General features: G+C 40.6%; 1 protein-coding gene across 1 annotated transcript in view; it reads right to left on the reverse strand.

Moving 5' to 3' along the window:
• LOC139217865 (kelch-like protein 29) overlaps positions 1-13,876 on the reverse strand; it is a 123,991-nt gene that overhangs the window by 62,356 nt on the left and 47,759 nt on the right. The window contains exon 4 of the mRNA XM_070849346.1: positions 6,672-6,810. Within this exon, the coding sequence (XP_070705447.1) occupies positions 6,672-6,810 (139 nt within the window). The remainder of the gene's footprint in view (positions 1-6,671; positions 6,811-13,876) is intronic.

Raw genomic sequence — 13,876 nt, forward strand, 5'->3', positions numbered from 1 at the left:
ATTTGCAACTACTTTGCTGCATCTGAAACAAAATGTCCTCTCTGAACAAAGATTAGGCAAACAAAAGTTATTGCTTCGTTTCAACAGGCATGCTTAATACATGTATATTTTCATGTATGCATAGCTTTAGAGGTGAACATGCATACATGGCAGGGTACATGAGCTATCAGACAGAAAACAGAGAGAGAAAGAACGTGACAGTTCATACACTGACATATGACACAATGTAAGGTATGCATGTTGGATTGGAGAGCTCTCACTGATTGTGAGTCTACACCGCTGCCGTGTGCGTGTTGGATACCAAAGCAGAATGTCCACTTCTACTGGCATGGTGTGAGGGATGCCAGGGAGTGCTTGGATGAGCAAATTAAATAGAATATGATATCCCTTCGTAATGCCGAGCCTAAGATGTGCGGCAAGTGGGGGGCTGCTTTCAGAATTCGGCCACGTTGTGACTTCACTGGGATCGAATGGCAGAGATTAGTTCACATGCAGGATCCCCCCGGGGAAGTATGAGAGGGTTAAATAACACCTCACCACCCGTGTTTAATGTCCCATGTGAAACAATAATCCACTCAAGGGCAGAATAAATGGAATCAAAGCCCTGCAGAACGCATGCCCCCACTACTATGTCTCTCTTCCTGCTGCTATGGACATCAACAATATGAAAAGTAGTCTACATTAAGATGGATGGAGGCTGTTTTCTTCTGTCAGTCATGGTAGCACAATGATAACGCTCTGTCTGTTCTGTGTGTGTATGTCTTTTCCTTTCTGTTGGAACCAGTTTGCTGGATTAAAAATCATGACAAACAGTCAGCATTTAGTGAGACAGACAGCAAAACAAACAAGATGAGACAGGTAGACAAAATGGTTAGAGTGAAGATGAGAGAGGGGAGGTTTGGGTGTGGGGGGGGGGGCACCGATGAGGAGGAAGCAAAAGGAAGGGAGGCAGGGCGAGACGGTTCTTCCACAGGGAGCCAGCAGCCATCCTTCTGAGGGAGGGGTTGGGTAGTTCCATGACTGTGCCTTGGTCTTTTAAATAAGAGATATCCCTGCCCACCCCCAAAAAAAATCCACCATCACACCTAAACAGAGCCTTTGTCCCCGCTGCAATAATCATCTGTAGCCTGTAGTGTATGAACTGATACATTAGTTGTCATTTAAAGCGCACTCAGGAGGTGAGAGGGGAGAAGGACATCCAAAAATAAAATATAAGACAATGGCATTTGTCTCTGGATGGACATTGGCTGGAAAAACCAAGGCAGTTACTCTTTTTCCTCCTGCAAAGCAAAAAGCCACATAGTGTTATTGCCCTTTTTCCGCACAAAGCCCTGCAGTGGGGGCAGGTAGTAAGACAGAAAGAAGGGAAGGGGAGTGTCGTTCAGGGTTAAAATGATGGAGGGAGGTTGGGAAGAAAAGAGGGGGGGGGGGGAGAGCTAAAAATAAAAGAAGAGCATGCTCATCAACCTGCTCAATTAGTGCAACAGGAACCAGCTCGAGTGGCAGTTTGTTTTGTCTGAGCACTTATGTTATGGAAATGACTTTTCCGGAGCTTCTAAAAGAGGTGGATATTTATGCTGCATCTGATTGCAGACTTGAATTTAAATAGTGAAAGAGGGAGGCAGGGAGGACAGGAGAGACAGAGGAGGAGAGATAGGGCGAGGGGGGGAAAAAAGATGGGCACACTCAGGCAAAGAAATTTGTTTGTGAAAAATGCACCACTTATTCAAGAAGAAGTCTTAAAATCAGCAGAGACTGTCAAAATGGTGGTGAGCAGAGGCGGAGAGGAAGGAGGGGAGCGCACACACACACACACACACACGCACGCACACACAGACACACTTCCTAATACATCCTTCAACCTAAAAAAAGCCCATTTTACAGGGAATTCATTTGGCTTGTTCTTACAAGACCATCTATTCTGTGGAAGTGCATACACTACCAAGATGTGTTAAGATAGAAGCTATTTCAAATGCAAAGCCTGCACAGTTTGAGCTAAATATGGCTTGCATTTACGTGTTCTGTCACAACATAAATCAGGAATAAATTATAAAAATAAACAAACATAATGTGGTAGCTTTATCACTGTCGGGATACATGTTTTGCTTGTGTTTGCACTGTGGTATTGAGGCCATGGTATTCCATCTATAACATCAGGTATGATACTGGAGACTATAAAGCTATCTGGCAGGAACAAGTCCAGTTCGTGTCAGACACTAAAGGACAAAGAGTACAGAGTGACAGGTGAAGAGTTTAAAAGCCCAAACCTCCGTCCAAGTGTGAACACGGCCATCAGCAAGAGACAAAACTGAACATTTGATTGACAGAACTCGATACTAAAGTTTTACTTAAAGGCAAAAGTTTCACTTGAGAAGTGATGACAGAAAATAAAGTGAAATAAAAAAAAACCTTTGGGGGTGGCTAGCTGTGCATAAAGTGTTAATTTGCCTGAATGTTGAGAATTTCATCTCTGAGATTTCTACACAAATACAACAGAGGTCAATGACATTTCATTTGTGGTGCTCAGAGCAACACGTTACAAAAACTAATAATGAATTATAATGCCTTGATGATTGAATTTGGAATTATAATAAGAAAACCACAAACTTGTTATTCTGTCGACACGCCGTTGGCACTTCCCCTTCTTCCAGTAGTGCCAATGCTAAAGTTGATATCTTTTTGTTTTGTGGATTTCTGACAGCAGGATTTGAAGCTTTGCAGTATGAAATTCTTGCTTTTACTTTCTTTGCGAAGTTAAGTTTTAAGAAACCTTCATTTTTGCGTGTGGACAAGAGACCAAAATGAACAGGGAAAATGTTACTAATATCAACAATATCCATATAGGTGTGGGCATTAATTATGCTAATGATGAAAAGTCACCCACCTGTTAATGAACAGGTGGCCTTCATCACATTAAAATAAGCAATTTACCGCAAGTTTGTGTAGTTTTTCATATGAATAAGCCTCATAACAAAAAAGTAGGAGATTTAGGATAATGATTTGAAAATGTTCGTGGATGAGCCACGTCTTTATTGGAAGGAGAATTTTTCAATGCTGTGAGCAGTACTGAACAAACAAAAATGCATTCACCACCATTATAGATGTGCAGCACCAGATATCGCAGACAAAGATAACTCTACACAATGTCCCAAACTATCTGAATGGTTGAATGAGACAATATGATCTGTAATTTGTAATTTCTGGGTGAACTGACCCTTTAAATACACTAAGTCAGAACAATGGTGCTAATTAGAATTTGAGGGGAGTATTACAGTGTCCTGTCTTCCCCTCAGACTGAATGCAGCAGCAGAGGAATGAACAGTGCACTCAGGGCTCAGCTGCAGTGTTCACACTGGGCCGACACTGTAATGGGCTTTAACAAAGCTCTCTAACCATCTCATACTCAAAACACTGACTCACAAGCATGGGAAACTCATGGGTCTGACAGAGAGAGAGGAAGGGATAGAAACAAATGGCATGAAAGCATGTGTCAGGACTGCTCAAAGATTCTTGAGCTTTTTATATCGCCGTGGTGCGGAGATGCAGAGGCCATAAATTAAATGCCTGCAGAGCACACTTATTGGAAAATCCCAAGGGGTAAAATGGAATTACTGGAGATGATCTGTGTCCCTGCTCTGTGCATCGGCCCTTTAAAGGGTAGGGTAATAGGTTTTTGGTGGGGGTGATGGCAGATGTGTGTGTACGTTTTGGAGCAGCGTCACATCCTTCAGCTATCATGAAGTTAGATGGCAGATTGAATGGACACATACTGTAGGGGAGGGCTGCTTACTCCACGTGAGCAGTGGAGCACACTGGAAAGAGGGAGACATGCATTTTAGGATTTTGTTGAAAGCTGAGAATTTGAAAAGATGTGACACTTGCGAGACAGAAAGCAACATTTTAGAATGTCTTTGAAAACTCATATCTAATGTGGAGACTGAGGAGTATCTTCCAAAAAGAAAATTTCCAAATTTTTCAAACAAATTTTCATAATTACTTTGCCATTCCCTGCTGCTAAATTTCAGCTCTTTGCCAATTAATCCTTCAATTTCTTAAATGAGTCATTAGGTTGGTGTGTGTGTGTGTGTGTGTGTGTGTGTGGGTAGGCCAGGGAAAATAAGTGTGATGTGCACTCCTTCACCCTCCGGTATTACATCTCTACTTTCTCTCTGACTAATGGCAGCCTGCCTGGATAACACACAAGAATTATGTCCTTGCGTCCTACACACGCACACACACCCACACCCACACCCACACACTAAAGCATGCATGCAGTAAAACACATGCTCACACTTCATGTCAAGTACATTTGCACGTGCACAAGCACAAACACACATATTCCTGATTTCAAGCATATAATGTACACACATGCTTTTGTGGTTTATTGCAAGCTGACAGGGGGTCTGACTGGAAGTGAATGCCTCTTCAATAAGATGGGCAGGAAGGGTGGGCGGGATACAGAGCGTATAAGGAGATGAAGTCTCTCTCTCTTATTTGACCTCATAAACATGTGGACAGTAGTGAGCCACGTGTAGCCTCAGCATAATTCCAGCTGCACTGAACAAGTGACCTGAGCTGCACATGGGGGGGCCGTAACTCAATGACAGACAGGCCTTTGGCTCTCTTTGCTCCTCTCTGACTTGCCTGCGACACTGTGCCTGGCTGCAAACACCTCACAGCTATGACCAAAATTGTCTCCCTCTCCCCCTTCATGCTCTCAGCTTGATCTCCCTTTTATTCATTTGTTTTTGCTCCCTTTCTGTCCTTCTCTTGTCAAATTTTCACTGCGGTCCTGTTCTCGCTACGGCTCTCATTTCCATAAAGTCAAGGTGCCACACGCCTTATAAAATCAACAGTCGCTGTTGATAGTGTCATGTTAGCATAATGCTGATGATCATGGCTTCATTACATCAAGCCAAAGAGGTCGTACAAAATTAACAATTACTGTAACAAATTCATTAGATATTCTCCAGTGTGAACTCAAATGAGAAGATTTCTATTTTAGACATAATCTCATGAAAAATGACAGTGTTATGACAATAAATCAAAGTAGTTTTACAATTAATTAACCAATTAATGAGAATTTGCTCTATTAAACTGTCAAATTAAATAAGAAAAATCAGACAATGTAGGCAGCAGCAGGCATGAGGATGAGCTTGATGAAATTCAGCCTGCTCCACTGGGAGCTCCGGTGTCTTTCAGGGGCCCTGTCTTTACGCATAAATGATCTGGCTCTGTCCCGGATAAGAGGCACAGACGAGACAATCTGATAGACGGGTTGACCAGCATGGGGCCTTCAGTTGTCTCCAAAGTCACTTCAGTCTCTCAGGAAGATTCTTTGCTATTGCCAAGGTCAAAAGAAGACTCACGGTCTCTTTCTTATTCATGGGGTGTGTACGAGTGTAGCTGTCATAATGACGAGTGGTCCTACTATAAACGTGGCTCTGTGGCTTTCCTTTCTCTGGTCTTCCTCACTCCATCGCCATTCAGGAGTCACAAGTGTACTGGTGGCGAGCGAGGAGGCCGCGGCAGCTAATAAGAAGCTCTCCGCTTTCTGATGAACATGCAGTGGAGGCTGCATGGCTGCCGGGCAAAGTGGCAAACTTCCCTAAGGCATTCCAGCTATCGCTAGCGACTGTGTGTGTCTTTCTGTTTGTCTTTGTTCAGCACTTCATCCCTAGCTACACAAGCGAGAACAAACATACACTCATACACACACACACACACACAAACAACACCAAGGCGGCAAAACAACTTTGGGTCCAGGGGACTCTCAATCAAGCCGAAAACACCTGCAAGGATTTGAAGTAAGGATGAGGACATTAGGGAATTATGGTATTCCCTCCCCGGAAAACAAGGCAGATAAAAAAAGACATACTTGCGCTATCAGTCTTACACACTCATACCCACACGTGTGCACACACATCCAGAGACACTAAAAAGGTCTGTAGCTGACAAACATACACACACACACACGCCTGTATGCAGACAGGCACCCACAGAAACAAAACAGCCCGTGAAGACAAAAAAATATGGAGTATGAAGGGCAGAATACTAGGGGAGTACTTAGATCAAATGAATACATTAGTGAAGGGTGGTGTTAACCTGTGGAAGTGGTGGTTCAGTAAGCTGTCTTAGATGTGCTTTTGTTTTGTCCTTTGTTTATGACTCTGCAATGTCTTTTTTTATTACACTAACCAAGATTTATTAGCATATGAAAAGGCTGTTTTGTAGCAAAAACTCAAGAATTAGTAACAGAAAAAATATAGTAGCTTGGGAGACAAAAATCCCCCTGTCCACAGTAGACAGTGTGGCTTTGGCAAATTACCACCCAAAGTGTAGAATGTATGAATCTTTTGTTTTGGCCCTTTGGTGAGTTTTAGAACATCCCCAGTCATGGAACATTTTCACTGCTCATTAAAATGGAAATGTGGTTAAATTGCCCTACATGGGGAGGAAAGGTAATGACGAGGGTTGACCTTTTTTCTCCAGTTTCAGATACATTCATTTGAGTGGGAAGAGGAAGGAATGGCTGCTGGCCCTGTGCTAGGAACCAAAGTCTTCACACACCTGCAAGAGAGAGAGGGGAAGGGAAAAAAAGCAACACAAATGCGCCCTATGAAAAGAACAGATTGGATCAACAGCTGGTGGGAGGGGAAGCGAAGGCAAACCTTTTCACCAGGTCCTTGAAATACAAGCTGCAGGAAGCTAGAACATTTTGGTGGACTTCAAACTCTTTGCCTTCAACAATAATTTTCAGGTCTGTAAACTCTTTCGCTCTGCGCTGTTGGTTCAACTCCTTCAACATCTCTGTAGAACAAGAAAAAGAAACAGACAACGCCACATTTGGGTTTAGAATTTTCTCTCTTCCATACATACATGAGCAACAATAGCATGACAACAAGAAACAGAACAGAGTGTTGAAAAGTGCAGATTGTAGAATACAATATGGCTGGCCAAGAAACAATGTTCATTATATGATAGAGAAGAAGTCACATGTACAGATTTGATCAAACATTTCAGCAAAGGCAAAATGAGATAAATATGTAGCAGGAAAGCGCTTGTAAAAAAGGAAAAAAATTAGCTTATATTCTATACTGTACTGAAGCACTGGCAATATCCCAAGCATGCAAGTGAATAACATAGAACTAAGAATCAAAAGATCAAAAACTATCATCATTATGAGAAAAGACACTTGCATAACTGCGTTTGACCTCTTTAAATTTACAATGCAGCACTAGAGGTTCAATGAAGGGAGGCTGAATGAGATTAAAACACATCTAAAAGAGATGTGTGCTGAAAACAGAGACAATGTCAATGCATTATTCATACTGAAATAAAATTCTTTGGCTTCTCACGAGTGCCCTACTCGGTGAAGAGTTGACCTTCAAATGTCGCTCAATGAGAAAACAACTGCTCATCCCAAAATCCCAACACTAGCTTCTCTATTGCTCTCTCTTAGAAAAATACACCCCCTACCCGGACTCGTCTTCCTCTCTGGGGAGAAAAGAAAAAAAAAAAAAATGGAAAAGCAGGAACGAAACACGATCTGAGAAAACATGCTCGGAGCAAACCAATGTGCTGTCGAAGGCCACAGTACACAATGAGTTGTATAATCTGGTGTAGAAGCACCATGTTAGGCCTGGCCTTACTGTAGCATCGGGTCGGAGGCACTTGTTTCTCTGTGTCTTAATGAGGCACCATGAGGGGATGCTGAGAGTGAAAATCAGCGGGAGACTAGCAACTTATTCTACAGCCTTAGGAAGGATAACCAACGCTGCAGCACTGTTAATCTCCTATTGAGAATGGCACTAAAACAGAACACCAACAGATTCAAATAGTAAGCTACACACACGATAATGTGGAGCATTATGATTATAGAGGGAGCCCGCTACCATGCCCATCGTCTTAGAACTAACAGAGCAATTCGTCGAGACTGCAGGCTGTGATACAGGGTAAACATCTATTACAAAGATGCACACAGCGCAGTATGCATCGTATAAAGGCACATATTCCATGCTGGGGAAAGATAAGTATGGGATACATGATGATTCATAAAAGGTGATAAATCCTTGTTAGTAGAAAGGGTCAGAACTTGTCTAAACACTACCTTATAATTCTTGCTAAAAACATGGCAATCTGAACAGCGACAAAGTGGAGTCATTTGTTGTTAATAATGTAATGTGTAACAAGGAAAATGAGTGTGGATGAATATGTGCTTCACACTGCTGTCGAACCATTAAATGTGGGAAACTGATCAGACTTGTGATTATATTGGCGACACCCAGGCTGAAATAAAAGAGTTTGTCTTTATCATCCTGAAAGAGGTCTGTGTTCACGGCAGACTCAAAGCAGGGATTTAATTAACCTGGAATGACACTGGCCCCTATATTTGGCTGGAATATTCACTCATTTAGCTGCTTCCATTCTCCTGACTGACACTGGAAGCCCAGCTCTGAATTAATTCAGAAGATGAAATTATACAGTATAAAGACACATGACAAATAAGGTGCAATTCAGAGGCTCGCTTTGGTAAAAGCCTTTTCTTTGAGCGGTGCATCCTTCAGAGTTATCGCATCAAGGAATTAATGGCCAGAAGGAAGTGACCTGGTTATTAAACATGCTGAATATAAAATGTGGGGGGGAAAAATAATAATAGATCCAATTTTCGACAATATGTCTGTTGTAGTTTGACTAGATGCACAGCTGCATGGCTAGAGTGAGCCATACACATGCACACAAAAACACAAAGGCTGGCAGTTGCCTTGTCTTTCATCCATCTCTCTCCACTCTCCACATTCCACTTCACTGCTGCTTGTCAGTTGGCCAGCTATCTGATTACTGTGTGGGCATGTACTGTGAATAGTGAATACACAGTAGTTTTGAGTTTGCATTAGTGAATCTCCAGCGACCGATATGGCTCTCACCTCCAATCAGCCACACCGCATACCATCCATTTGCCCCAAGAATAGAGAAAGTGAGAGGGGGAGACAGAGAACTCCACTTGTCAGCAAACAATGGCCGCCTCCCTCGGAGCCGTGCAGACACACCTGAATGCCTGATGGAAAAGCTAATTATGGCTTCTTGGGGGTGGATTGGTGAGGCCCCAGAACACCTCATCACCACCGGGGACCATGAAACTGCACATGGCATCTCCATTCTCAGCTTTGGCATGGAGTGTGGTGAGGCACAGCCATGTTCAATGGGACCACAGCGGCTTTGAAATACCAAACATCTCAATACGCTTAAAAGAAAAAATCTCTTGAGGGGAGTCCAGATGGTTAAAATAGTGCTAAGGTTTGTTTTGTGGCTACTACAGAGAGATTCTCATAGGGGTGTATCAGTGATGAAATGTGTTATTGTACTTTCTTGCCCATACGCCGTTCACAATAACAACAACGCCCTGAGCTGGCTCCTCATGATTGGTTGACACACCACACAGGGGGTATGAAAACAGTGCCAACTCTGCTGTTCAGCCTAGTTACTCTACTCTACTGTCAAATATCTCTGAGCGCTGCGGCCAATAGGGTCCTCTGGAGTGATTTCCAGTAACCTATCAGCGCACACCATGTCTCCCTACTATAAGGTGTAGTAAGTTGCTCGCCGAGCTGGGATAGGCTACTGTAAAAGGGCAACGCAGCACACCATTGGTTGCTGAACTTGGAGCCATTTTAGGGTTCTACGTGCATTTTACATGTGCTTCTGCAGACCCACCATTTTGTGTTTGCGCCAAAATCTAAACATGTGTCTTTATAAGCTCATAATATTCTCTGTCAAATACCTGTCCAGCTTGCCTCACCTGCTGTGTGCAATATGCTAAAACAAAAATTATGTAGAAATGTCTATATTACAGAAAAATACAAGTACAGTACAGTACAAAGCAAGGAAGTCTGTCTCTATGTGATATGTTCTACACCTTTCGAGAGGAGGAACTGAGGGAAGAGTTTTAATTTTCCTTTCATGGCAAAATGTCTGAAATGATTTCTTAAATATAAAATTCAACTCAAAAAACATAAATATAAATTTCTGGCAACACACTGGAATGAATTTCAGATATCTAGCTCCATCTTTATTTTTGATAAGTTAAAGAGCGAGCAATGTGTTGAAAACAAAATGAAGAGGGATAAAATTCTACAAAAAGAATTTTTTTAAAAATCAAGTAGAAGAAGAGGAGAAAGTTAATCAAGACAGGCAAGATTCCTTCCTATCTTTTCTAATAAATCTAGTTTTTTCGACAGCACAAGTAAACATATAATCGTCCCCATATCTCAATCCAATTGGATGACATTCTATGCAGCAGAAAGGGCACTGATGTGCTCACTCTGACCTTTTTGTTATCTTTTAAACTTTCAACAATCAATTCCCACCAACACTAGCAGCTTAATTACCCAGAACAAACCATGCTAGCTCAATAATTCAATGTGCAACACTGCCATAATGGGTTTTCTTAAGCTTGAAGGCTACAGTACAACACTTTTTTTTTTCTGGAGCAGTACAAGATTATTTTTCACAAGATATATGGAAACTAAAATGTAATTTCTTATTATTATCAAAGTTACTGGATGATAAAGCTATACAGTTGTTCTTTAATTAAGATTCTATTTGTAGATAAAATCCCCTCCAAAGATTTCAAATTAGAAATAAATTACATTTTTAGTTGACATTTGTTTTCTTTTACGATTGTTTTTCTATAATACATACTGTGTCTGTGTTTAATTACATTTTTTTGATAACCCACTTTACAATAAATATATAAAAGAAACATGAATTAAATACATGTTCTTATCAATTTGTTTGTATTTCATGGTAAAGCCCCCATAATCGAAATTGTGAAAAAATAGAGAAAAAAAAAATGAAAATAACTGTTATATATATATAATCACAAAGACAAAATGTTCATTGGATGTTACCCATTTCAAAACATCCAACAATTTCCTGAACCAATAGGTTAACCTGACATTTGTACTAAAAATGAACTATTTATATAAAGATCACTGTTATTACTTTTGGTTAGATTAAATTTTGCAAGATAGAATTAATTGAAATGAGTCAGTTTATTGCTTATTTTAAAGCAGAAGCAGGACTGAAGCAGACCGACAGAGTCTGAAGTCTGATCAAAATAGGCGTCCTCGTACAAAAGCCTTTTGATAAGTAGGGATGTTTGAGAAATCCCATTTCAAAAAGGAACTTCCTACAGAATAAGAGTAGTGGGCCAAGAGCATGATTCAGAATAAATGCACACAAAAGAACTCTTTCCAACCAAAAAGCTTTCTCAGTGTTGGTCTCCCCCTGCAAAGAACAGAGGGCCTGAAACCACACAGCAAGACACTATGATAATGTCAGGAGGATTTATGAGGGATATCCTCATGTGAAGTAGCATACTAATAGTAAAATAGAATTAGGACAATATTAATAATCCAATATTAATTATTAGTTCACTTGTCATACAATCTAAAACATTATGGTTTAAATCTGATGAGTAGATAGATGGATGTTTGGCAAATGCTGCTTTTCCCTGCTAATTTAAGTAAGGAAAACACTTCAGACTGGTTTCTGACTGCACACATTACATACACTCGCATAGAGCAGTCACAAGCACAGAAATGGTCAAAAGTTCAGCATCAGCATAAGTTGGATCATGTAATCTCTCTATTGTGCAAACCTCAGGTCCAAAGTACAACAGCAGCAAAAAGGACTCAGCATCATCTCTGACACCAAGGAGCCATTTACACGAAAAAAGTCTTAAAGAATTAAAATCAGGTCATAAGATCTTCAGATCATAGTGGGAAGGAAATAAGAAGCTTTTGTGAGTGAGCTTGCTGAAAGACCAATGAAACAGAGTTGTTTAAATAAAAATGTTTGTACATGTTCTGACTGTAAGAAATATATTTATTCAGAATAAGAAGGCAAAAAATGCATTTCTGTTGTTTACAGTCACATACAGTCCAAGTGTTATTGTGGAAGAAAACTCAACATTAATCCTCACAGGCGTTTTACAAGTTTCAGTGGGATTCAATTATTTTAGAATTCTATTAGTATGATTTTGTTAAGATCCTGAGTTGTCTGTATAACCCAGGAGAAACAGAAGGAGGGGAATGTTATGGTGAAAGAAAAAAAAAATCTGAATTTTACTAAACTCAATTTGCATGTTTAATTCCCCCTTACTTGGCTTCATGTAGCTCAGAATTTTATATTGACAAAAAAGTTCAAAGTTGTATATGTTAGTCATTCTATTATATGTTATTACTTGACATATAGTAGGTGGCTTAAATGATTTGTTCTTGCTAACAAATATAAAACGTCCACTTACACAATAGATCTCACCTTGCACTCATTTGGCCAAATTAAAAGTGATAGTTTCAAATAGCTTATAAGAAATAAAATAATTTTTCATTAAGTTTTGTGTAAAAGGGTTTTTTTCACATTTCTTTCTTTGGAAACCGTTTTTTTAAATATACAAATTATTGTACAATTCAGATAATTTGGGGAATATAATTGACTAGATCCCTGGGGTCTGAATAACAAACTGTAAATTTGTGCAATGTTCAAAGTATAAAATTAAAATAAAACCTTTTTCCAATCACCTGGAAAATGCTCAGGTACTGTTATGAGGTTTTTAGAAAAATGTTGTGTTTTGATATATATATATATATATATATGATATATTGATGCAATCAGTACTCAATTAGAATGAATATAGTTTTCTAGAGCTCATCAGATTTTACTTAGAGACTATATTCGAAACAAAACTCGTTTTCTTTCTTTTACAATTTCAAATTTAAGTGTTCACACAATATTTCAAAGAAAGGAAGCAGTATACTATAAAATTTATGACCTATTTGTTTGCACATCACGAAGCAGAGAGGCAACCACTTTTCAAATGAAATGTTTCATAAGCCATTATTTTTAACACCACCATCTACAGCACAGGTCAATTCATTTCAAAAGCCATGGTGGCTAAATGTCAGGCTTTAACAGGTGCAAAATGTCACGAACACTATCAGACGCCTCATCGGTCTGCCATCTTCTGAAAAAAATTATGCTGTATGTAGATAAAAGCCTACAGATCACATGTGTTAACCAAGCTAGTCTTTTTAAAAAGGCACCATTACTCTAAACAGTCTCTTAAAACATACCTCTAACAATCACCGCCACATTCATTTCTGGAGACGTCTCAACAGTTTGTCCCTACTCCCAGCAAATCAGCTCATGCTCAGGCATCAGAAATCCTTGAGACCCCTCGAGTCTCTAGCTGTCCTGATTTCCGTCTCTTAAGGAGCAGTGGCACCATATAGCCTTACACAATAGTCCATGATGAGGGCGCTTTATTTTTCCCCTGCTCGAATCTGCTGAGCTGTGCTGCTTGAGCCTCAGCACTGCTGTCAAGGAGCCTGGACTGAGCCAGGGGGGAGACACTATGGCAGAGAAAAGGAATAGGGGAAAGGGAGAGTGAGAACTTGTGCCCCTCAAAGAGGGGCCTTTGTTGTCTTCTCCAATAGACATGCAGGAAAAAGCCTGGAATGGCAAAAAGCACAGTTCAGCTCTGTCCTGCACTGCACACTCAAACCTCTATGTGTGCCCTTGTGTCCAGGGGTCAGATGAATACGCATGGACACACACACACACGCCAGCAAAGAACTGGCACTGGTAGAACAAAGCTGAGGCAAATACAAAGACCAGGCTCAGAGACGGAAGAACATAAACAAATAGAGCCCTGGGAGCATCACTTGGCCTGCTGCAACAGAATGACAGGATGTCGTGCAATTTCTCTTGGTCTTTGTGGTTGTGTTTATAGTGAGAGGAAGAGAAATTCTCTGGTCACAGCTGGTGCAGTGACTTCCTCATTAGCCGGACAGGGGGGACAGTGGGTGACAAG

Source organism: Pempheris klunzingeri, chromosome 18, assembly GCF_042242105.1.
Source record: "Pempheris klunzingeri isolate RE-2024b chromosome 18, fPemKlu1.hap1, whole genome shotgun sequence".
NCBI classification, from domain to species: Eukaryota; Metazoa; Chordata; class Actinopteri; order Acropomatiformes; family Pempheridae; genus Pempheris; species Pempheris klunzingeri.